The sequence below is a fragment of the Hermetia illucens genome, chromosome 5, assembly GCF_905115235.1.
Source record: "Hermetia illucens chromosome 5, iHerIll2.2.curated.20191125, whole genome shotgun sequence".
In the NCBI taxonomy this organism is placed as follows: Eukaryota; Metazoa; Arthropoda; class Insecta; order Diptera; family Stratiomyidae; genus Hermetia; species Hermetia illucens.
In genome coordinates this window covers 77,625,830-77,648,412 of record NC_051853.1, presented here as the reverse complement: position 1 = coordinate 77,648,412, position 22,583 = coordinate 77,625,830, and the positions used below count along the sequence as shown (strand labels likewise).

Sequence of the window (22,583 nt, the reverse complement as noted above, 5' to 3'; positions counted from 1 at the left end):
ATAATGACTAGATTGTATTTATAAATAATCTGCCCACTCCAAGCTGGGGTCCGCTTTCGTCAAAAAACTTACTCGTCCCACAAGCAGCCTGCCTTCTTGTTGACTTGGTCGAGGTCTTCAAGAGTATCTGATTTTAGTCGGTAGTGCGCGGCGAAGACGATCGATTCGTCACTAGTTAATTGACTCTGCTTTTAATACTACATAGCATGAACCCGAGTGCATTGAGTGATTACGAAATAGACAAAATTCAAGATGAATTTGGCAGACTGAAAGGTAGCCCCAGTGAATTGGTGGTGATAGTGACGCTATTGATAACGAACGCTCGTTTCTCCTAGGCAAGTGTTATCTCGATCATGCGGGAGCTACTCTATATTCGGAACAGCAGATCGAGTCAGTGTATCAGAATCTTCGGAAAAATTTATACACAAGCCCCCACACCAGTAAAGCCACTGAAGATTTGATCGACCAGGTTCGTTTTAGGTAATTAAGCTAGGTCAGGTTTTCTCGCCGTTTTTACAGTTCATAGTTTATCATTTGTTCAGGGTCCTGAAGCACTTCAACACCGACAACAGCAAGTATGACGTCTTGTTTACCTCTGGTGCTACAGCAAGTCTCAAAACAGTAGCGGAATGCTTCGACTTCGGGAAGACTGGAGTATTCTCATATGTACAAGAAAATCATACTTCGGCACTGGGCATGCGAGAATCAGTGGAAAGTGAAGCCACTTATGTACTCAGTAGAAAGCAACTTTTAGAGAATGCTGAGGTTGCGAAGGTGTGCAAGCCTGAACAACCTGTCGCGTCTGCAAGTAACAATTTAATAACATTCCCAGCGCAATGCAATTTCAGCGGGTTTAAGTACCCTCTTGGCTTGATCGACAACATTCAGCAGTCTGGACTCAAAACCATGGGAACGGTATTAAAGCACAACAATCTTAGTTTGTCTGATGGAAAACAGAATCGCTGGTTCATATGCTTGGATGCAGCAGCTTTCGCTGCAACGAACTTCTTGGATCTCAGTAGATATGAAGCGGATTTTGTTTGCATTTCGTTTTATAAGATATTTGGGTAAGTTGTACTGCTTCTCAGCTCACTTGTCTAACCACTCTGATGTCTACCCCCAAATGCCTGCAATGCTTAATAGTTGTCTGGGAGCATACACAGAAAAACATTGTCGTTAAAAAAATTCAAATAACCGAATTAAAACCAGACAATAAACGAAACAGATACAACCTCATTAATGCATATTTTCTCAGATATCCGACCGGTTTGGGGGCATTGCTCGTTAGTAAGCGCGGTCAAAACGTTCTGAAAAAAAGATATTATGGCGGTGGTACAGTCAAGATTGCGATGAGCAAACTTGATTTCCATGTGAAACGAGATTGCTTCCACGAACGATTCGAAGATGGCACTTTGCCATTCCTGTCCATCGTAGCCCTGCTTGCCGGGTTTGCCACTATCGATAGACTCATCGGACCCGATCATAGTATGGAACGCATTAGCTTATATGTCTTCCAATTAGCTAAATATGGTTACAACGAACTTAGAAAATTAGCATATGCAAATGGAAAACCGTTGGTTAAGATCTACTCTCACACTGAATACGATTCGGTGCAGGAACAAGGTGCTGTGATTACGTTTAATTTGCTGCACGACGATGGGAGCTACATCGGCTATGCTGAAGTAAGGACATGCAATTACCCACTATGTGCACATCGTTGAAAACTGCGAATATTTCAGGTTGCCTGCATGGCCAGCATTCATAACATCGTCTTGCGAACCGGCTGCTTCTGCAACCCTGGAGCATGTCAAGTCCTTCTCAAGCTCAAGGATAGTGAACTACAGAAGCATTTCCAAGTAATCTACTTCCAGGAGAAGAATGCGGTGTAATTGAATTAGTATCGAGTTCAAAGGAATTCCTCATTGAGTGAGCCAAAGAGGATACTCTCAATCAATTCCACACTGCATTCTGATGACATAAAGCTCTTTCCGCCGACGGCTAGCATCTTATCGCTTTCTTCCTTGTCTTCCAGGCTGGTCACATTTGCGGGGATTATAACGATTTGGTTGATGGATTGCCAACTGGTGCTGTGAGGATATCGTTCGGGTATATGTCTAGGAAGGAGGATGTGGACACACTGACACATATGTTGAAGGATTGCTATTTGCAAGGACGCGAAGGACGATGCGAAATATTGGAACGTTCAACTATCCCCGAGAATCTCCTGCACATCCGTGATAGACTGAAAATTTCCAATCAGAAGATACGCCTGAGGCAGATCTGTATATATCCTATTAAATCGTGTGGTGCACTTAAAGTTAACGACCGCTGGGAGCTAACGATGAAGGGCTTCAAATACGATAGGTGTTGGATGATTGTAAATGCAAACGGCGTGGCCGTTACACAGAAGACAAGCACGAAATTATGTTTGATACGACCGGAGATAAATCTGCAGCGCCAAGTTATGATACTTTATTTCCCAGGTAAGATTTTTTTCCGACCAGGTGGCGTCTGCCGGTTTAATGGGTATGAGAACAGGCGTCGAGTTTATGAGGTTATCGTTTGAAATTCTATACATCGTCAGCTGCCTGCAAGATTTGATCAATCAGCAGAAACCAAATTGTACAACATAGACATCTTATCCTTGCCAAAAGATAAAGCTGATAACTTTTTTTCCAGTAGGGACCTGCTCCAGTTATGCCGAGTGTAGACTGAAAGGGTAGTGTAAGTGACCGTTATTTCAATCCCATTGTTCCTTTGACATCGGGTATGCTGCAAAAATAGCGTAGCGCATATAAGTGTAATTTGAAGCAGAGGTTGGTTTGAATTTTTACGCTCGTAGTATTTGCAATGTTTTCGATCGATTGCTTCTATGTAGTGTACTGACATATGTGATCTGACAATCGTCTAACGACCATTCTCAGTGGCCAGAAATGACCCTCTCCCTTCTGGGTTATCCCAAAAACCTAAAACAGTTGGCGAAATTGACCGTGAAGCTCCTCCACTGAAGCGTTTTGTCGTTCCTTTTTTAACGGTGTATCGCACGAACCTTTCAGAAGATAACATGCGACCTACTAAAAAAACTCTGGAAAAAACAGGAAAAAAATAATGGTTCGACAGCGTGCGTGGACCTGTCAAACTACGGATCAAAGTGCCATGATCGAGAGGGAAGATTCAGGACGATATTCATGAGGCGCGACCTCTAGAGTTCCTTACCCTGCCTTAGCATCCTGAGGCCTATTCTTACAGTAAGTCTTGCGGATTAAGGAAAAGGACGGGAAAAGGGAGTCCTCAAATTATAAACAATGAAGTAGACTTCATTTGCTTATAATTCAAAACAAAATTCATTCAGATACAACCAAGAAATCATGCAGAAGCCAAGAGCAAACCTAGGTGAAAGCAACAATCAAAACATTGTGATCGTCTTCGGAATTTGGGGAAACTTAAAAGGCGATGGGTTTTGTAAATTGAATTGTGAACATGTCGGGAAACCGGAAGCTAAGCAGGTATAAAAGGTTTTGTGTATTTCTTATATAAGCATATTTAGGTGGGCATTTGTCCTATTTGTACCTGGCTCGTAATATCTGTGCATTTTATTTGTTAAACCATTCACTTTAATATATTGCTGACATTCAAAGTCTTAGAATGCACAAAGGTGACAGCTTTGACCCATAATATAACTTTGTTAATAATAGTGCGATTTCCACCAAACTTGGTAGTATCATGCTCCACGGTAAAGCTTATATTACTGAAAATTTTAACGATTCTAAAATAAAGCTAAGGAGAGTTCCCATTTAATTTCTGAAATAAATATGGTAATATAATATTATTGACTTTATTTAAAAAGGTATCGGTGTCGAAAGTATGTTGAGGCCTAGATACCATGTACATGAACTATCATATTTCTTTTCAGATATTTGGGTTGAATAGTTCCTTGAAGTAACTGACTTTTTCGAACCCTCGAACACCTCCTCTTTGCAACCAATGTCCAAGCTAGTACTAATTTCGGAAAGTACTAATACATACCTTTCATTTGATACCCCACATGACTATAATAATAATAAGTATAAATGAGGTCATGAGTCGGCCGGAGGAATTTCCACCTTTCCTCACTGCGGGGATTACCTACCTTATCCCTAAGAAGGACACGGTGCAGGACCCCGCAGACACAAGACCGATCACTTGCTTACCAACCCTCTACAAATTCATCACGTCCATTATTAGTGGAAGGATCAATGCGCACCTCGAGACCAACAACATTCTGTCCGAGGAGCAGAAGGGCTGCCGAGTTGGGTCAAGGGGTTGCAAAGAGCAACTCATTATCGACTCGGTAGTTGTAGGACAAGCAACTAGAGGCCAAAGAAACCTCTTCAGTTGCTATATCGATTATGCCAAGGCTTTTGATAGCGTTCCGCACACCTGGCTAATCGACATCCTACATCTGCATCGCATTGATCCGAAACTAATAAAGTTTTTGGCGACAGTCATGGAAGGGTGGCATACCACCTTATCAGTCCGTACATCTGAGGGTGCTAATACCTCCGAGCCCATCCGTATACGGCGGGGCATCTTCCAGGGGGATTCATTGAGTCCCCTTTGGTTTTGTATGGCACTGAACCCCCTTTCATGGCTACTAAATGATGCTAGAGGGCATGGTTTTGCAATAAAGTATGGCCTACGTGCTAAGTGCGAACTGACACACTTGATGTACTTAGATGACATCAAGCTGTATGCTGGTACTGACGACCATCTTAGAAGTCTGTTGCGAATAATAGACATTATGTAAAGGTCATCACGAGCCACATGCCGGACATAGCATTGGTGACCTCCACATCGAAGCTATGACCGAGACAGACTTCTTCAAGTACCTAGGAATTCTGCAAGGAACCCATGCTCGAGTTGGTGATCTGAAAGAAGCTCTGCTGTCCGAATTCCTGCGACGTGTAAAGCTGGTACTGAAATCGCATCTCTCGGGGAAGAATAAAATAAGCGCGTTGAATGTATTCGCCATCCCTTCACTGACTTATGCATTCGGAATATTGCCGTGGACGAAGACCGATCTGGAAAACGTCCAGCGGCGGATACGGACAACTATGTCCAAATTCCGAATGCATCATCCAAAGTCTGCCGTGGAGCGGATGAACCTGCCTCGGGACATCGGAGGTAGGGATGTGGTTGACGTGGCGGCACAACATCATCGCCAAGTCGACTCGCTGCGCGCTTATTTTTACAGCAAAGAGCAGGCGAGTCCCTTGCATGCGGCTGTCTGTAAGGCAGACTGTGGACTGACTCCACTTAACTTGAAGGATCGATCCTTCAATCCTCTGAGTGGGGTGAAGTCGGACCAAGAGCGGATCGATGAATGGAAGTCGAAGGCAATGCACGGTAAACACGTGAATTGTCTTTGGCAGCCATTTGTCGATTTGCATCTGTCGGACAGATGGCTGTGTGCTGGGGAGCTCTTTGCTGAGACGGAGGGGTTCATGTGTGCCATTCAGGATGGCGTGGTCGCCACCCGAGCTTATAAAAAGCTCATCATGAAAGAACGGGTAGAGAACGACCAGTGCAGAATGTGTGGTTCGGCGTTAGAGACGTTGGACCATCTCATTTCTGGCTGTACTGTTATGGTACCGGTGCAATACATCACCAGGCATAATGCTGTATGTAAGGTTATCCATCAAAACCTTGCATATAAGCATGGACTGATCACGGGAACATGTCCGGTTTACCGATATGAGCCGCAGGCAGTACTTGATAGTTCTGCTTACAGCATGTATTGGGACCGGCAAGTTCTGACTGATCGCCATACCGCACACAACAAGCCTGACGTACTGTTAGTTGACAAGACGGGTCGCTCCGCGTATATTATTGATGTTGCTATCCCCCATAATAGCAACATTGAACGGAAATACGTGGAGAGGAAGGTGAACTATGAGCCATTGGCTCGGGAAATCATCGAAACTTGGCGTCTCGGGCGGGTGGTTGTAGTTCCCATAATATTGTCAGCTACAGGTATTGTACCTAAATCCCTGACGGCTTCCCTTGATGTCCTGGGACTTTCGCACAGTCTGGTTCAAACCATGCAGAAGTACACCATTCTGCATACGTACTCGATGTTGCGGGGAGTACTCGACGGATTCTCCCACTGACCTACCACCGGCCACCACCACCAGTGCCCCTTTAGTTTTTAAGTAGGTAGGATCGTCCGAGCCTAAATGCTTGGCACTTAGTGCTAGTATTAGGTAAAATCCGGCATCTGCCAAGATTGTGATAACTCGGAAATAATAATATGACATCAAGCGGTATGCTGGTACTGGTGGCCATCTTAGAAGTCTGTTGCGAATAGTAGATATGTTCAGCCGTGATATTCGGATGGAGTTTGGATTAGACAAGTGTCGAATTCAAGTCATCCGCAAAGGTCATCACGAGTTGCATGCTGAACATAGCATTGGTGACCCCCACATCTAAGCTATGACCGAGACAGACTTCGACAAGTACCTAGGAATTCTGCAAGGAACCAATGCTCGAGTTGGTGATATGAAGGATGCTCTACTGTCCGAATTTTTGCGACGTGTAAAGCTGGTACTGAAATCGCATCTCTCGGGAAAGAATAAAATAAGCGGATTGAATGTATTCGCCATCCTTTCACTGGCTTATGCATTCGGAAAATGACCGTGGACGAAGACCGATCTGTAAAACGTCCACAGGCGAAAACGGACAACTATGTCCAAATTCCGAATGCATCATCCAAAGTCTGCCGTGGAGCGGATAAACCTGCCTCGTGACATCGGAGGTAGGGATGTGGTTAACGTGGCGGCACAACATCATCGCCAAGTCGACTCGTTGCGCACTTATTTTTACAGCAAAAAGCAGGCGAGTCTCTTTCATGCGGCTGTCTGTAAGGCAGACTGTGGGCTGACTCCACTTAACTTGAAGGATCGATCTTTCAATCCTCTGAGTGGGGTGAAGTCGGACCAAGAGCGGATTGATGAATGGAAGTCGAAGGCAGTGCACGGTAAACACGTGTATTCTCTTTGGCAGCCATTTGTCGATTTGCATTTGTTGAACAGATGGCTGTGTGCTGGAGAGCTCGTTGCTGAGACGGAGGGGTTCACGTGTGCAATTCAGGACGGCATGATCGCCACTCGAGCTTATAAAAAGCTCATCATGAAAGAACGGGTAGAGAACGACCAGTGCAGAATCTCTGGTTCGGTGTTAGAGACGTTGGACCAATGAGATGGTCCTGTACTGTACTGTTATGGCACCGGTGCAATATATCACCATAATGCTGTATGTAAGGTTATCCATCAAAACCTTGCATACAAGCATGGGTTAATCACGGGAGCATGTCCGGTTTACCGATACTATGGTACTATGAGCAACTGGCTCGAGAAATTAAAGAACTTTGGCGTCTCGGGCGGGTGGTTGTGGTTCCCATAATATTGTCAGCTACATGTATTGTACCTTAATCCCTCACGGTTTCCATTGGTATCCTGGGACTATCACACAGTCTGGTTCAAACCACGCAGAAGTACACCATTCAGTATACGCGCTCGATGTTGCGGCGAGTTTTCGACGGATTCCCCCACTAACCTACCCCCGGCCACTACCACCAGCGCCCCTTTAGTTTTTAAGTAGGTAGGATCGTCTGAACCTAAACGCTTGATACTTCGTGCTAGTATTAGGTAAAATCCGGTATCTGCCAAGATTGTGACCACTCGGAAATAACAATCGTTGGCGCAACAATCAAATTGTATCAGAGCCTTGAAGTGTGTTACAGCATTTCATTCAAGACCGTAACGGTGCACTACAGGATTACAGTACCCAATAGGAAGTAAGGTGGTCAGATTTCAAATTTGAACCGCGACCTTCCGTATGACAGCCTTGTGCTCAGCTATCCGGACATGACCATACTCGCTGAAAAAAAAATTTACACTCCCGTTTTGTATGTATGGGGACTATTAGTGAATTTATTTGAGCAGACATGGAAATGGGACATATTTTGAGGCCTAGATTTCACTCGCCAGCGGGACATAGACTCTGCCCAGTGAGGGACCGCCAAAAGGGCAGCCCCGCCTCGCAAGTCCGTTACCCCGCTCATTCCCTCCTATTTTCCTATGACCAGAAACCCGGCGTATAACTTTGAACGTGCCGCTCACACTGTTCAGCGCTTCCCTGCACTGCCACACTAATCCTGAAAAGCCGTAAGGCTCGGCTACACTGTATATATATGAGAAAACTCCTACACGGGCCATCTTTGATCCGTCGATAAAGAATACTAGGTGCAGGAGTACATTGAGAGCATCTGCCGAGCAGGACTCTAGAGCCCCGATAGCGCGTGAACACGCGGTTGTTTAAATAATTTTATTAAACTTTGTTTCCAGTCTCATTTTCTTATGAAGGTCCAGATGCACGCGTAATGCTACACAGGCCTTCTTAACCCGCAGTTCTATGTTTTATCTCCAATTTAACTTAGGATCCAGGGTCATATCCAGATACTTTATATTGAAGGAAAAAACTAATCGTTCATTTAGTTGCGGGAACGAAATTCTTCGTCTTGGTGGTGAATAGCATTAGCTTCTTTTTTGCCGAGTCATCATGGTCCACAGGCACATATTTCCCAACGCTCTTTCCAGGACGTCACTTAGATCGGAGGGAAGCAGCCCTGACAGCCACCAGCTTCACACCGCTCCTGCCTGATATCCATAGAATTTCATCCACTACTATCACAGCTCTGGCCAGATGGCTTCCATCAAACAGGATTATCGTAGTTCTTAGTATGGATATTATCCAATGCGTCGATAAAAATAGAGGATAAAGGTAGAAGATACCTCTCCAATCCAATACTGATTAAGGGTTCCTTGATGGCGTTGGTACTAACATTGTCGAATTCTCCCTCTATATCCAAAAAACAGCTAGGATGTACTACTATTACCTCGTGGAGAGCGGTTTCTTTGGCTTCGAGGTAGGTGTGCTAGGACTTAAGCAAAGGCGTTCTGTCCATAAGGAAGCGCCATAGAATCTTAAACACAAAAGACGTCAGGCTGGTTGGGCGAAAATCCTTCATTGACTCATGGCCGCGCCTGCCCGCTTTTGGTATGAGTGTGTTTAACCTCGGCATAACCCTTTCATGCTGTTTCTGTTGTAGTGGTATTATATCATCTGAGCCCGGAGATTTATATGCGGAGAAGTGTGTTTAGTGATATCACAATCGATTTTATTCTCGGTAAAAACGGATTTGATGATCTCACACGACTGGGGTTACATTAGCCTATCAACAGGTTGGCCTTCTTTACTGCAATTGTGCATGTCAAATGTTGTACTTCTTCTGGTGAAGCTGATTCGGCCGGAGCCATGTAAGCCAGTGAAACATATACGTTCTCCGCTCCCGCCTGCTCCAGTTTGACCACGGTTAGGTCGCTGAAAGTCAGGTCCGGACACAGAAAAGTATTGTGGGCTCTTCCTGGCGATAATACATACTCTAGGTCTGCCCTGATCAATGTCTCGTCTCTCCTCCTTGATAACCACCCAGTCATCCATGGGAATCTTGAGTACGAACACCTGGGAGGAATAAAAGCAAGGGACAAATCTCCTTGTTGCCCTTTGCTGTACGAGAGATCCTCAGTGGCCATCTACGATAGCCACACCTCCGACGCCAGTTTGCCGCTAGCGGAATAGCTATATACTAGCGCCATCTTAAGTAACTTCAGGCCATGCCGCTAAAGGGTTTCGCAGTTCGTGCTTCGTCGGCGGCTGTTACCCTGTTTCTAAAGGCTGCTTAGCGTCCGAGCCCTTACACACTATGCTCCGCTTTAGTTGCTGTTCCACCTGATTTTGAGATCAATTGCGCTTGAAGGCGATAGGCTTCGCCTTCTACTGGTTTTCCAGAAGTTTGCTAATATTTAGCGAGGTCCTTTTCATCCAGCTCGTCCTGCGATGATGTGCGGCGTACCACTATCTATTATCCGTTTTTTATTGTTGTTGGTAGAGTCCATGTTTTGGTCCCACGAGTAATATGAGAAAAATGTTAACCCTGGTTGGTCAGGCCAGTTGATGTATGCCGGATGCGTATGGCTCGGGGTCCTATTAGCACCGCTTCCAGAGCAGAGGGGACGATTCCCGACCCTGTTGCTCCAAAGAAAGAACGCGGAAGCTGCATTTTTGCATCGTCAAAATAACAAAAGTACTGTTCGGGACTTCATGAAATTTGAACACAGTATCTATAAATGTCAAAACTTTTGAAAAATACAAAATAAAAAAAAAACATTTTTCAGAAGTGCTAAAGTGGGAAAGTTACCAAAACTTTCTTTGGTATATCTTAGGCCTGAACAAGACAATTTTTGTCCTGGTGATAATGCGCACTAACGTAATGTTTCCGAATATATAGGATAGAAATCAGCATCTAAAAACTTCGGTCGCGCTGCTCTCAGGGCGGAGGTGAAGCACAGCGTCTCACAGCCTTTACGCTGGACGAAATCGCTAGTCCTCTGTTTTTGTAAAGCTTGAGTGCTTAGCCCAGCGGGAGTAAGTTGGCCTCCAAATGGTCCGGACCGACATCAAGTTGATGCGGCCTTAAACCCGCAATCCACGTTCAGTTCGGCATGTCAGATTATTTCTCGCTTGATTTTATTACATAATCATTCACAGTAGCTGTGCAAAACGCCTTGCTTTCTGAGAATATTGTCCAACGATATTTTGAATGTTTTTATCGGACCCTTACAAAATTTTGTTTTTCGCTAACTCTATTAGTAGCACCGTGATTGCTGATGGCAGTAAACAGGCACAGTAAGCACCAACAATAAATACTATTAAAATTGATAAACTATTGTTGGTAACAATTTTGTAGGCTTTGCGTTTGGATCTTGAGACCTTGTAGCTCGACCGGCGAACCTTCATTACACATTTGATACTTAGATTGTACAGGCAGGAGGCAGAGTTTGGTAATTAGTCACTTAAGGGTTCCTTGCACAGTTTTGATATGCACTACCCTCAAAATGTCACCATCTCTAGCATTTTTTTCGAATGGGCAATACGGTATGCTGAGTGCCTCCGGTTGGGTTTTTTTCGGGGCTCGATTTCTGACCATGGTTGTCAGCGCATGGCCTTCGATATTTTGTCCATTAATCCAAATAGAAAGAGAATGAGGCAACCAGGCTGAGAATCTTGGTTTTTTTGTGTCTATCTCCAGTTCAATTCTGCCTACTTTTCTTACCAAATCCAGAGACATTTAGCCAAGGTACATGACCTGGCGATAGAGCAAACAGATTTCATCAGCGTAGTCGAGATGTTGGAGGAGAGATCATGATCTATTAAAGTACTCCACCGCCACCGATAACAAGAAGAAATAATATCGGTGACAAGATGCAACCCTGGTGGACTCCGCTTTGGATCTCAAATTCCTCTGAGATTTTACCTCGGTAGAGAACGTGAAATCATATGTCGCCCTGATATTAGTTATTAATTTCTCCCGAATGTCCCTCCTGTATAGAGAACGGTAGATACACTCCCTGTTCACTGTTGAAAGCTTTTTTGAAATCGATGAAGAGTAGGTAATCTTAACGTTCATTTCCTTCTTCCAATCTCCCGTACGAGTGGAAGAAGCGAAATCAGAAACAAAAGAAAATTTTCAACCAACCCCAATGAAACAAAACCGGGATAATCATGAGATGCGAAGGTATGTGTTCATGCCACAGTTTTCAATAGTAACTGCAACCTGCGTTGTTGTTCATGCTCCATTCTCAATGATAGTTATCTTCCCATTTCCAAATTGCTTCCCCAAAAGCTAATTTGGCGATATTTCTGCAATTTCTTCGATAATCAGAATAGGAATCAGACTTTGAACTTAAAAAACAGTCATGATGATACAGCGCCATAACTTTCTTATCTCCGGCTTTCCTGCGTCCGGCTTATTACTCCTCCTTCGGCAGGTCTGGGTTTACCATAAACCGAATACTTTTACATTGATCGGCTCCGTCAAAATAAATCAGATTTCTACTTATTTAAATAATTACTGAGAATAATGGAGGCTACTTTTTCCTTTCCAGGCGCGGACTCCATCGAGATTCCTTTGCAGTCATCCGAGAACAAAATCGTGTCATCATCACTTTGTCAGAGCAAGGTATGCGGCGACTTTGTAGAGGGCACGGATGGCGGCGTAAAGGTTGCTTACTGGTTAAGTGATTGTTTAGGAATGGATGGGCTACGACTAATACAGCAATATGATGGAACACAACGGCTCACCCGAAATGGGGAAGTGAGGGACATAACTCTCTCTAATGAAGCGCAATTCCTTCTCATCAACTACACATCAGTTGAATGGTTGGCTTCGAAGGTTGAAGAATGGTTTGACGTGGACGGGAACGACATCGATGGGATCGTGGATCGTTTTCGAGGCAACTTAATAATTGAAACTTCAGAGCCTCTGGAGGAGAATGATTTCCAAAATTTCAAGATTGGCCCCACTCAATTTCGAATAAGCGGTCAATGTACACGTTGTCAAATGATTTGCATCGATCCCAGAAGCGGAGAAAAGACCGCAGAGCCGCTACGCACGATTGCCAGACTATTCGAAGGAAAGATTCGCTTCGGGATATATCTGTCGCTGGCAGATTTTGATTTCTCCAGGCCGAACTTCGTTTCATGTTCCGATGAAGTAGTTGTTGAATGAATAAATCAAATTGTTATCATCTATTTGCATTTTTATTAACTTTTTCTTTTGGGAGACCTAAAATTTGCCAAAATCTTACATCAGGGCACAGAAACCGCTACTAGTGGAACGGGTTTCCACTTCGTTAAAGGCATTTACGACGGTATTTGTGATCTTCTGAAAATTAGGTAAATTTTCTGAATCCAATTTGGAGTAAATAACTTTTTCGTCGATCTTGACTTCGAATGCCCCCTTCCGTCCTCGGTGGCATTTAACTTCAACATTTGGATTCAGCATTTTCAGAGTCTTTGCAATATCCTCGCATTCACTCTGGAAGTCGCAGAAGCCACTGTTGGTTGAAAAGAAACGACGACGTGTTATCGAAACATAGACATTATTCTGTGGAAAGCTGTTACCAGTATTCGATGTCAACCTTTACCATTTTGTTGTGTAAAGCCGGAACTGAGAATTTTGATAATTTTGAGTGGAATTCGAAAAAGTTTGGAGTATTGATGAGGAGAGTAAAAACCTGTACCCGATTCCCTTTTTTTAAAATATTTGATTGACAGATGAAGTCAAAGCCAAGTCGATCGAAATATTTGGAATTTTTATAAAATGTAAACGTAGAGAAAAACGAAACCCACCGATAATGTTCGTACATTCCATAGACCATCAACTTCCTGGAAAATAATTTAAGGCCATGCTAGTCGGCAAAAGTAAATTCAAGCTCAGCTCCTTGAAAAAATCGTATTTATTTTAAAGCTCATAATCTTCCGGATGATACAATTCACTTAATAATCTGTACACATAAGAAGGCGCATGTCCACCCCTGAAAAAGAAACAACAGTAATTAGATTCTCATACCTAAACTTTAAATCCAACAGAATAACTATTTTAGCTGTTCTAAAGCCACTTACATATTAGAAATAAACAGCGTCACCAATTCAGGCGGCACATAATCGAAGATTGGACTGTAAACTTTCGCAAATTTGGCGGCCAGTGAATTGTAAGGAATCACTCCTTCGGCACATTCCACTAAATTGAAAGCATCCTGTTCTACGTTGCACATATGCACGGGAGACAACTTGTACATTGGAGCCAGAACAATGACTGGCACTGAATAATGTTTCGCTGCAAGAGCGACTGTGTAGGCGCCGCAGGCAGCACGCAAACCACCGTTTGCCAGCACGCTATGGGTTCCAATTATCACTTTATTTACTCGCGACATCATTGCGAAAATTGTTGAATCTGGAATTACAACAATTTCCGCACTGCCTGTGGCTAGATTGGCTGCCAAGTGGTGACCCTGAAATAAAGTGAATATAACATTTTTTATCGTACCAGGCGTTCTAATTGCATTCTTGCTTCGTGTAACGTTGCATGCAACTACTCACCCGGCAGGCTGGCGCGCATTCGGCGATGATAATTGTTAAGTTCTCGCGTTTTTTCACAGCCCGTTTCAAAAAGTTTTCGACACTCCTTGAATGACCTAGAGTAAGGATGACTTCTGAAGTGTGAATGTGTTCTTCGGCTTGAGCGGATACGTTTTCCGAACAGGTTTCCATTTCAGTTTCTATTTCTTGAAGGTGATCTAGGAGGGCCTCCCGCAATCCTTCCTGAGGTTTCGAGTAATCTCGGCTGATGTCGTTGTCACTTGTCTGCGTAACGAGCTTGTGAAGGGAGGCTTGCGAGTCATCAGTAATCTGATGAACCTTCGAATGAAATACGTGAATGTTTATTATTTTACATTTTACACTTGAAAATTCTACACTAAATTCTAATTTGCTTGCAATAATTAACTTTAACATTTAGATGGATATGGGAGTAATAAAAGGGCAAACTGTCAACAGTCTTCTGGAGAATAGACAAAATTCTTAACGTCTACTAAATACGCGAAGTGATCATTCACAATAAAAGTCTGAGTAATGCACGCTGATTTAGTATTATTATCTATAGTCCCGCTCTCGTCTTCACGGTGATAATCCCTGGAATAGTAGACGAGAGAGAGAGTGAATGGTGTCTGCAATAAGATTAAGTCGTGTCGCCTGGTCCTCTAGATGGTGGGCTGTGGAGTAGATTAACAATCTGTCCACAGAAAACTTATTGTCATGGAATTCTCCATCGGATTAATAACCAGGACCACGGTATCGAAAAATGCAGAATACGATTCTTGTTCAGAAAAAAAACACTTTCAGAACACTCTACTAGCAAATGAAGCAGTAGTAGTGCTTGCTGTTTATTCCTTCGCGGAATAAAGGGCATCCACACAGTCAGATTGTACTTCAGTTTCACTATCATCACACTTAACGCTGTGCAAGTGATAAGCTCACAGCAGCGAGACAAACACAAGACGAACATAGACACCCATGACGACTGGGATTTGAACCCGGAGCAGCGAGATTGAGGGACTGCGCTCGACCCCCTCAACTATCGCGCCATCTAGTCAAGCCGTGCTAGACTGATATCTTGGAAATACAAATGACTGACTGTCGATCAAGCATTCCGTTCAAAAAAAGGACCCGCCGACAAGGATCACGCTCAGGAGCCCCAATCTCAAAAAACGCTGTCAGTGCAAGCCGCCGCAGGGAAAAAATTTCTTAGTTGGAAAATTTTGTATTGGTTGATATTAATGACATATTTCTTCCGTGTCCTGAATTTACTAGTTAACGTGGAAGCATAAATAAATATAGAACCGCCGCAAGAGACGGTGATGAGATTTTTTTTTTTAAATTCGTCGCTCTCGTGGCGAGTTTTCTGTTTTTGGAATGCGCTTCAAGCGTCCGCTCTGGGATGCATCGGTGGATCTTGCTGAAGTGTGTTTTTCTTTTGTCTCTCGTACGGGCATTTGGGGGTGCGGTTTGCCGTCGTCAAATTAGGGTCTGTTCAAATTCGGTACAGCCGCGTCCCCAACTCATCTCGCATCGTTTAACTTAGCTATTGTCATGTCTCTGGACAATAAAGACGCGGCAGGCTCATCGGGCCCTCAAGTGACCGCCCACGTTGTGTGCGTCCCGCCTTTTTGGCGGAGGAACCCGGAGCTGTGGTTGCTCCGTCTGGAGGCGCAATTCCAGATGTCCAGAATCACAGCGGACGCGACCAAGTTCAACTATGCCATTGTGGGCCTGGATGAGAAGACCATCCTCCTGGTGACAGACATTGTCAAAACGACCTCCTACAATGTACTAAAACCGGAGCTAATTAAGCGCCGGCCTGTAAGTGAGTCAACTAAGTTGGGTCACTTGCCGGCGGGTTTGACGTTGGGCGATAGAACTCCCAGCCAATTGCTTCGCGAAATGAGGCAATTGGGTGGGAGCAAGGTCGACGACGGCTTGCTGAAGTCGCTCTGGCTTCGACGACTTTCAGAGAACACCCAGGCGTTTCTCGCAGGCGCCTCCACTTTCATGGAAAAGATGGGATAATGGATTCAAAGCCAAGCAAAACCACAGTCGCCTGATTGGTATCTCTCCAGATGTTTGTGAGGATACCGATAGCTTCGTGCTCAAGAGAAGAACCACATCCGGGCTGATTTTGTACAAGCGTAACACCTAAAGCAACCACGAGTGTGATATGGAGTCAAGGGCTGATTTAGAATCGATGTCGGCTGTCGAAATATTTCGTTTTTAGTGGACAGCCTGCTTTACAACTACCGTATCGATTATAAGCTGTTTTTTACTGCCTAGGGAGTCTTCTGTGCATCCTTTTTGTTCTTTAGCTATCAATTTGCGAACATAAAGATGTTTTGAGATGTTCGCGCACAAAACAGAAATGAAGACCTTGTAGAGGGTAGGAAGCAATTGGTCGACATTTTGAAGGACTCTGTGAATGCTCTTGAACCGTTTCTGCCAGAAGTTGTGAATCTTGTCAACTCCTAGCGTCTTCTAATGACCTGCCTTTTTAAGGGCTGCTTCTATGTCATCTTCAGTAATGTCAGGCGTAGTCATTTCGGGGAGGGCCTCCCATGAACGCATAAGGTTTGGCAGCCACGCCGTTTCTAAATTGCAACGGCTGGGTTCGCTCCAAACACTTCTCCAAACGTCTTCTGCCTGATCCAGATCGAGGTTATTTTCAGATTTTTATAGAATCCCCGTTGAACCACGTGTTGTCTGTCATTCGCTGAAAGCTTTTTTGATACCTGCAGATGACATTGAAAGGCTATGCCCTCTACAAGTTTAGAAATATAAGCCTCATAAACGTTCACGCCCCTACAAAGGAGACTGCAGAGTCGGAGAAGGATACCTTCTACGAGGCAGTTGAGCGGACCCTTGAAGCCTGTCCCAAGTATGAAATCAAAATCATACTTGGAGATTTCAACAGTCGAGTAGAGAAGGACCCGTATTCAGGCGATACATCCGGTCCTATAGCTTACATATCAATGATAACGGACTGCGGATTATTCAGTTAGCAGTAGCGCACGAAATGGTTGGTGGAAGTACCTGGTTTGCGCGGAAAGCGGTTCACAAATATACGTGGGCCTCTCCAGACGGGATCACTTTCAACCAAATTGACCACGTGCTGATTCGACGCTGCCACATCTCAGCCTTGATAAATATCAGAACATATAGGGGGCCAATATAAACTCGGACCACTATCTCGTTGGCGTGGTGCTCCGAGCTTGAATTACGACACCACCAACAATCAGGTGAGAGTGAATACTGAAGCCATCCACAACACAGCCCTCCGCAACATCTATAAGGAAATGGATGCCGCAATAACCGCAGTCAACAGAGGACCTGGAGATGAAGCACCAACAAATGATTTTGGCAACCACCTGGAGAACGTTAGCATTAATACGGCCACAAAGATACTTGGCTTCAATCGCAAAAAAGTCGGAACGGCTGGTTTGACGATGAATGTAAGCAAGCTAGGGAACGGAAGAATGCTGCATACCGAGCAATGTTGCATTGTCAAAGAACGCGGGCATGCGCAGAGACTTATCACGAACTCCGTCGTATGGAGAAGCGACTTCACAGACGGAAAAAGGAAGCCTGAGAGAACCAACTGGGATCTAGAAAGGTACAGAAAGTAACAGCACCAGGCGTGGAAGTTTTACCAACAAGTCAGCAGGATGAAGCCGTATACACTTCGATGCTCATTCTGCCGAGACAAAGAGGGAAATCTGACTTCCGACAGAATGGGCGATTGGAGCGATGGGTTGAGTACTTTGATGAACTACTGAACAACCGGAACATCGGCGAGTTGGAGGTCCCGCCAACTGAAGACGACGGACAAATATTAGATTGTTGCACTTGAAATGGCCGATTTGGTACTAAAATTTGAAACGACTGTAAAGCTTACAAAAATTTATTTAATTAACTAAAATAGGTGCCAATCGATTCAATACACTTCTCCCAGCGAAATACAAGAGCATGTATGCCAGTTTTGTAGAAGTCCAATTTTCGGGTGTTGATAAACTTGTCGAAGGCAATTTTGATGGCCTCTTCGTTCCTAAATTGTTTTTCCGTCAAAAAATGATCCAAATGCTTAAAAAAGTGGTAGTCGGTTGGCGAAAGGTCCGGTGAATATGGTGGATGAGGCAGAGGCTGCAATTCTTTCAACTTTTGAACCGTTGTTCTGTATACATGAGGTCGTGCAATGTCGTGAAGGAGTATCACACCATCTCTGTTGACTAATCTCGGCTGTTGAATACTCAATTTTTGGTGCATTTCCACGAGTTGGGCACAGTATTTCTGTGCATTTATCGTTTCTCCAGATGCCAAAAAAGAATAGTGGATAACTGCAGCTTTAGACCACCAAATAGTTACCATTAGCTTCTTCGGATGGAGGATCGGTTTCGGCAAATGCTTCGGTGGCTCATTAGCATCTAGCCATTGTGCTGATCGGCGACGATTGTCGTATAATATCCACTTTTCATCACATGTCACTATTCTGTGCAAAAAGGGATCGCTTCTGCTGCGGGAGAGTAAAGAACTGCAAATTTCCATTCGAAGCGACATGTTTTGCTCAGTAAGGGCATGTGGAACCCATTCGTCGAGCTTTCTCACCTTTCCAAGTTGTTACAAGTGCCGGGAAACTGTCGAATAGTGTACGGTCAGTTTCTCTAGAATGTCTCTTACAGACTAACGTGTGTCGGATTCGACTAGCAAACGCAGCTCGTCGTGATAATCCTGGATGTCAACATGGCTCACTTTGAAGCTTTACCAGAACCTTTCGAACCACCGCCGTGTGGTTCTTTCGCCTATGTATCAACTCTAAACGCGCTGTTAATGTTCCTGGTCGCCTCCGCTGCTTTATGGCCGAGTTCATACAGAAAAAGTATAACTTCTCGGCTCTTTTCCTTTTTATTCACTGTTATCCCAACGATGGTCAAAACTGAAACGACTCCTTGATTAAATGTAGGAGTATTTATACTTCATTATCCGACACCAACAGCGTCAACTGGTGGTGATTTGATACAACAAAATCGCAACTAACTTCACTTGATAGCCAAATCGGCCATTTCATGTGCCACAACCTAATACTACCACCACCAAGTATAGGAGAAAAAGTCCGTGCAATTCGTCGGCTTGAAAATCATAAGTCGCCAGGATCCGATGGAATTACAGCCGAATTAGTTAAATATGGAGGCGACCAATTACACCAAGTGGTTCATCAACTTGTGCTCAAGGTGTGGAACAGCGAATCAATGCCTGACGACGGGTAACAATGCATTATCTGTCACATACATAAAAAGGGAGATATCACACAATGCAGCAATTATAGAGGTATTACGTTGCTGAGGACCATCTATCAGATATCCTGGGCCGGATAGCCCCATACGCCCAGAACATCATTGGCCCCATACCAAAGAGGCTTCACTCTAGGCAAATCAACAACAGATCAGATTTGCTTTCTACGTCAAACGATGGAAAAACTGTTAGAATATGGCCATCAGTTGCATCATCTCTTCATCGACTTTAAAGTCGCCTATGATAGCATAGCCAGAGTAAAACTATACACGGGCATGAGAGAATTTGGTATCCCGACGAAATGATAAGACTCAATAGGCTGACCCTGACCAATGTGTGACGCCAGATAAAAGCAGCAGGATCAATTTCAAGACCATTCGACATCATCAATGGTATATGACGTCCTCTTTAACCTGGCTCTCGAGAAAGTGACCCGTGATGCTGACGTAAATGCAAGAGGTACGATCCTCTTTAAGTCCACCCAACTACTGGCCTATGCTGACGATATCGACATCATGGGACCCGAGACGTACGCCTGCTCGATCTGGATGAAGGCAGCTCATCCAGGTCGAGCAGGCGGCGCGAGAGCTGGGGCTGCACATCAATGAAGGCAAAACGAAATTTATGGTGGCACGTCAGCATCGAAAACTAACCAACCAAACAACAACATCAAATCGCACTGGGCAAACCGGAATTTTCTCTTATCTAGGTCGAAAATCACAACCGATAACAGCTATGACGACCGCGTTCAAGAGAAGAATTCTCCGAAGAATTTTTGGCCCCCTACATGAGGATGGATGATTCCCTAGCCTATATAACGACGAAATCTATGCATGATACCATGACCGTCCGGTTTGGATAAAATCCGGCTCAATAGGTTATGGTGGGCGGGTCACTTAATCCGTATGGATGAGGATGATCCAGCCCGGAAAGTCTATAAAGACAACATCTATGGTAGAAAAAAAAGACAAGGCAGACCCTGCCTAAGATGGAGCGATGGCGTAAGTCAGGTCGCCAGACAGCTTTTAGGGATATCGAATTGGGGGACCTCGGCATAAAGCCGGGATGTCTGGAGTTCCTTATTAAGGCAGGCCTAGACCGGATACCGGTTGTTGCGCCGTTGATGATGATGATAAGGGGGTTTACTCTCCCTGAAAGGAAAGAATAGGGAAGGGAAGATGAACACAAACGGAAAAGTTCTGCTTTTCCGCGGCTACTTACAAGATTAACTTGCGTTATTCATAGCTGACCCTGTAGGCTATGTCATTATTCGCAATCTATGACACGCGCCTGGTACTCCTTATCTATTAATTATGCTATCTATGCTTAATGATTTTTTTTATTTTTAAAGAAGTACCTTCTAAAACCATTGTCAACACTAATACATAAAACTTTATGGATATGGCGGGAAAGTGACAAATAGCGGAAATTCGGCCGTTTCATTACTGCTGAACAACTTTCAGAAAACGCAGATTACACGTTGATAGCGGAGTCGATATACTGTGTATCGAGTCCGCTACGGGCGGGGGTTAAGTCCATTCTTGACTTGTAAGCAGGACATTTAGGGCAATTGTCTTTCAATAGTGTGCGGATACATAGAGACCGCCATGAAGGACGCTTTGCTAGTGTAGGTGAAGTTTTCGGCCAGGTTACAAAACTGGCTGACTGCAGAAACGTAGGGCGAATTGAACAACGCAAGGAGCTGAGAGTTTTTTTCAAGAACTGGGGAGTCCTATGTTCACATCCATTTAATGCCAGACCGGATCAAATGGAGAGCAACTTGCTCCCACTCTGTATGATCCATCGACTCCTCTTTTTGAGTTTAACATCCAAAGTTAAAAAAGTGGAAGAAGGACGACGACGGCTACGGTTTTGGAGCTCCGACCAAGCTTTGGTCCGAACTATGGGCGGATTTACGTTTAACATAATTCGCATCCTTGTCGTGTTTTGCGAACTATTTAAAGGAGCGTATAGCATCTGCGGGCCGCTTCGGTTATGCTGCTCCCAGGGCAGAGATGAGGCAACGTTTGATGAGTTGAAACCGTAGCCGTCTTTGTCCCTCTTTTACTGAGAATTTGGTTGCTGACTGCGAGCGGAAGTGAGCACGACGCTCCCCAACTCCGATACCGTGGAAAAGTACGAGCAGTTCAGCGTAGTATGCGCCATGACAAACGGAATTTCACCATTGAGACACAATTGTGCGGTGTACAGTTGCTAACGTACCACATCACGGAAGAGTGGGCAAGTGATCGTAAGCCATCTCACGGTTGCTGCGTCGATGATGATACCCCAATCGGCAATCAAATCGTGGGAGCACAGAAACCGTATTCCCTTCTTTACTGGTACATCAGAAAAGAAGAGAAATTCTCCAGAACAACAATCAAAATCCCAGGGTACTCCCAGGGTAGAGCGGTTTTGAGAAAAGTTGTTCCTTTGGTTTTGATCCAGACTGCGGTCACGTCTTCATACGAACAAAACAGGTAACTGCGCGCCTAAACTTACCTTCGCTTGCAACAAATCGTACTCTTCCCGAATTAGTTTGATTATTCTCCGCGTAATATTCGCCGTGACGACCTCTTGAGGCAGTGCAGATGCCAAGATCTTCCCTTGCGTCCGAATAAGTTTCATGAGTTCCCTGAAAAGTTGCATCACATGCAAAAACGCATTTAACGCTTTCCACAGAATTCAGATGAAATTAATTCACTTACTCGGCACTCTTCCAATCACAGACGGAAATGATTTTCTTCAGAATATCCAGAGTTTTCACGGTGATGTTGTAGGAGCCTTCGAGTTTCCTGTGGAGGGTGCAGACGGACAGACGTGAAATTTGCCAGCTAAATTGTGGAAAATGGCGAAATTCTGCTTACCCTCTTTTGACATCGTGAATAAGTCCGGCAATAGCTTTCAACGGAGGGTCTTGGTGGTCGGAAGACATTCTTAAAACGCTAAACTCTCTAAAACTGAAATCGATATAGCAAATCGTCTGCCAACTGACTGTGTGGCGATATGTCAAAATCCTCAACCATGTTTTGACGTTTAAATGTGAGGTTACGTTTGAACTGGAGTATTTGCACAGGGGAAAATTCGAAAATTGTGCTAGAAGTAAAGAAGAGCGTTATTTTAGTAACGTTTTTAAGTAAAAGCTATGTACGTTCTTTGTGAAATCGTTTAATAAACATTTCCCGAGTTTATATCTTCTTCGATTAGCAGTTCTTACATAGTATTCGATTGAAATAGCAAATTTAACATTT

At 44.2% G+C, this 22,583-nt stretch overlaps 3 protein-coding genes across 3 annotated transcripts; 1 reads left to right on the top strand and 2 right to left on the bottom strand.

The window, feature by feature from the left end:
* The first annotated feature begins 54 nt into the window (after positions 1-54).
* On the top strand, positions 55-12,690 carry LOC119658348 (molybdenum cofactor sulfurase 2). The gene is made up of 7 exons (XM_038065703.1): positions 55-273; positions 336-480; positions 543-1,067; positions 1,256-1,682; positions 1,740-1,856; positions 2,033-2,483; positions 12,045-12,690. Exons 1-7 carry the CDS (start codon positions 207-209, stop codon positions 12,665-12,667), a joined length of 2,355 nt encoding a protein of 784 aa, XP_037921631.1. The 5' UTR covers positions 55-206; the 3' UTR covers positions 12,668-12,690.
* LOC119658352 (migration and invasion enhancer 1) lies at positions 12,678-13,223 on the bottom strand. The gene is made up of 2 exons (XM_038065710.1): positions 13,063-13,223; positions 12,678-12,995 (listed from the first exon to the last, which is right to left on the bottom strand). The coding sequence occupies exons 1-2, from the start codon at positions 13,086-13,088 to the stop codon at positions 12,743-12,745; spliced, it is 279 nt and encodes a 92-aa protein (XP_037921638.1). The 5' UTR covers positions 13,089-13,223; the 3' UTR covers positions 12,678-12,742.
* Positions 13,224-13,374: 151 nt separating this feature from the next.
* Positions 13,375-22,526, bottom strand: LOC119658350 (translation initiation factor eIF-2B subunit beta). Its single transcript, XM_038065707.1, has 7 exons — positions 22,484-22,526; positions 22,200-22,428; positions 22,041-22,127; positions 21,835-21,967; positions 14,041-14,358; positions 13,564-13,952; positions 13,375-13,475 (listed from the first exon to the last, which is right to left on the bottom strand). The coding sequence occupies exons 1-7, from the start codon at positions 22,509-22,511 to the stop codon at positions 13,403-13,405; spliced, it is 1,257 nt and encodes a 418-aa protein (XP_037921635.1). The 5' UTR covers positions 22,512-22,526; the 3' UTR covers positions 13,375-13,402.
* Positions 22,527-22,583: the final 57 nt, after the last annotated feature.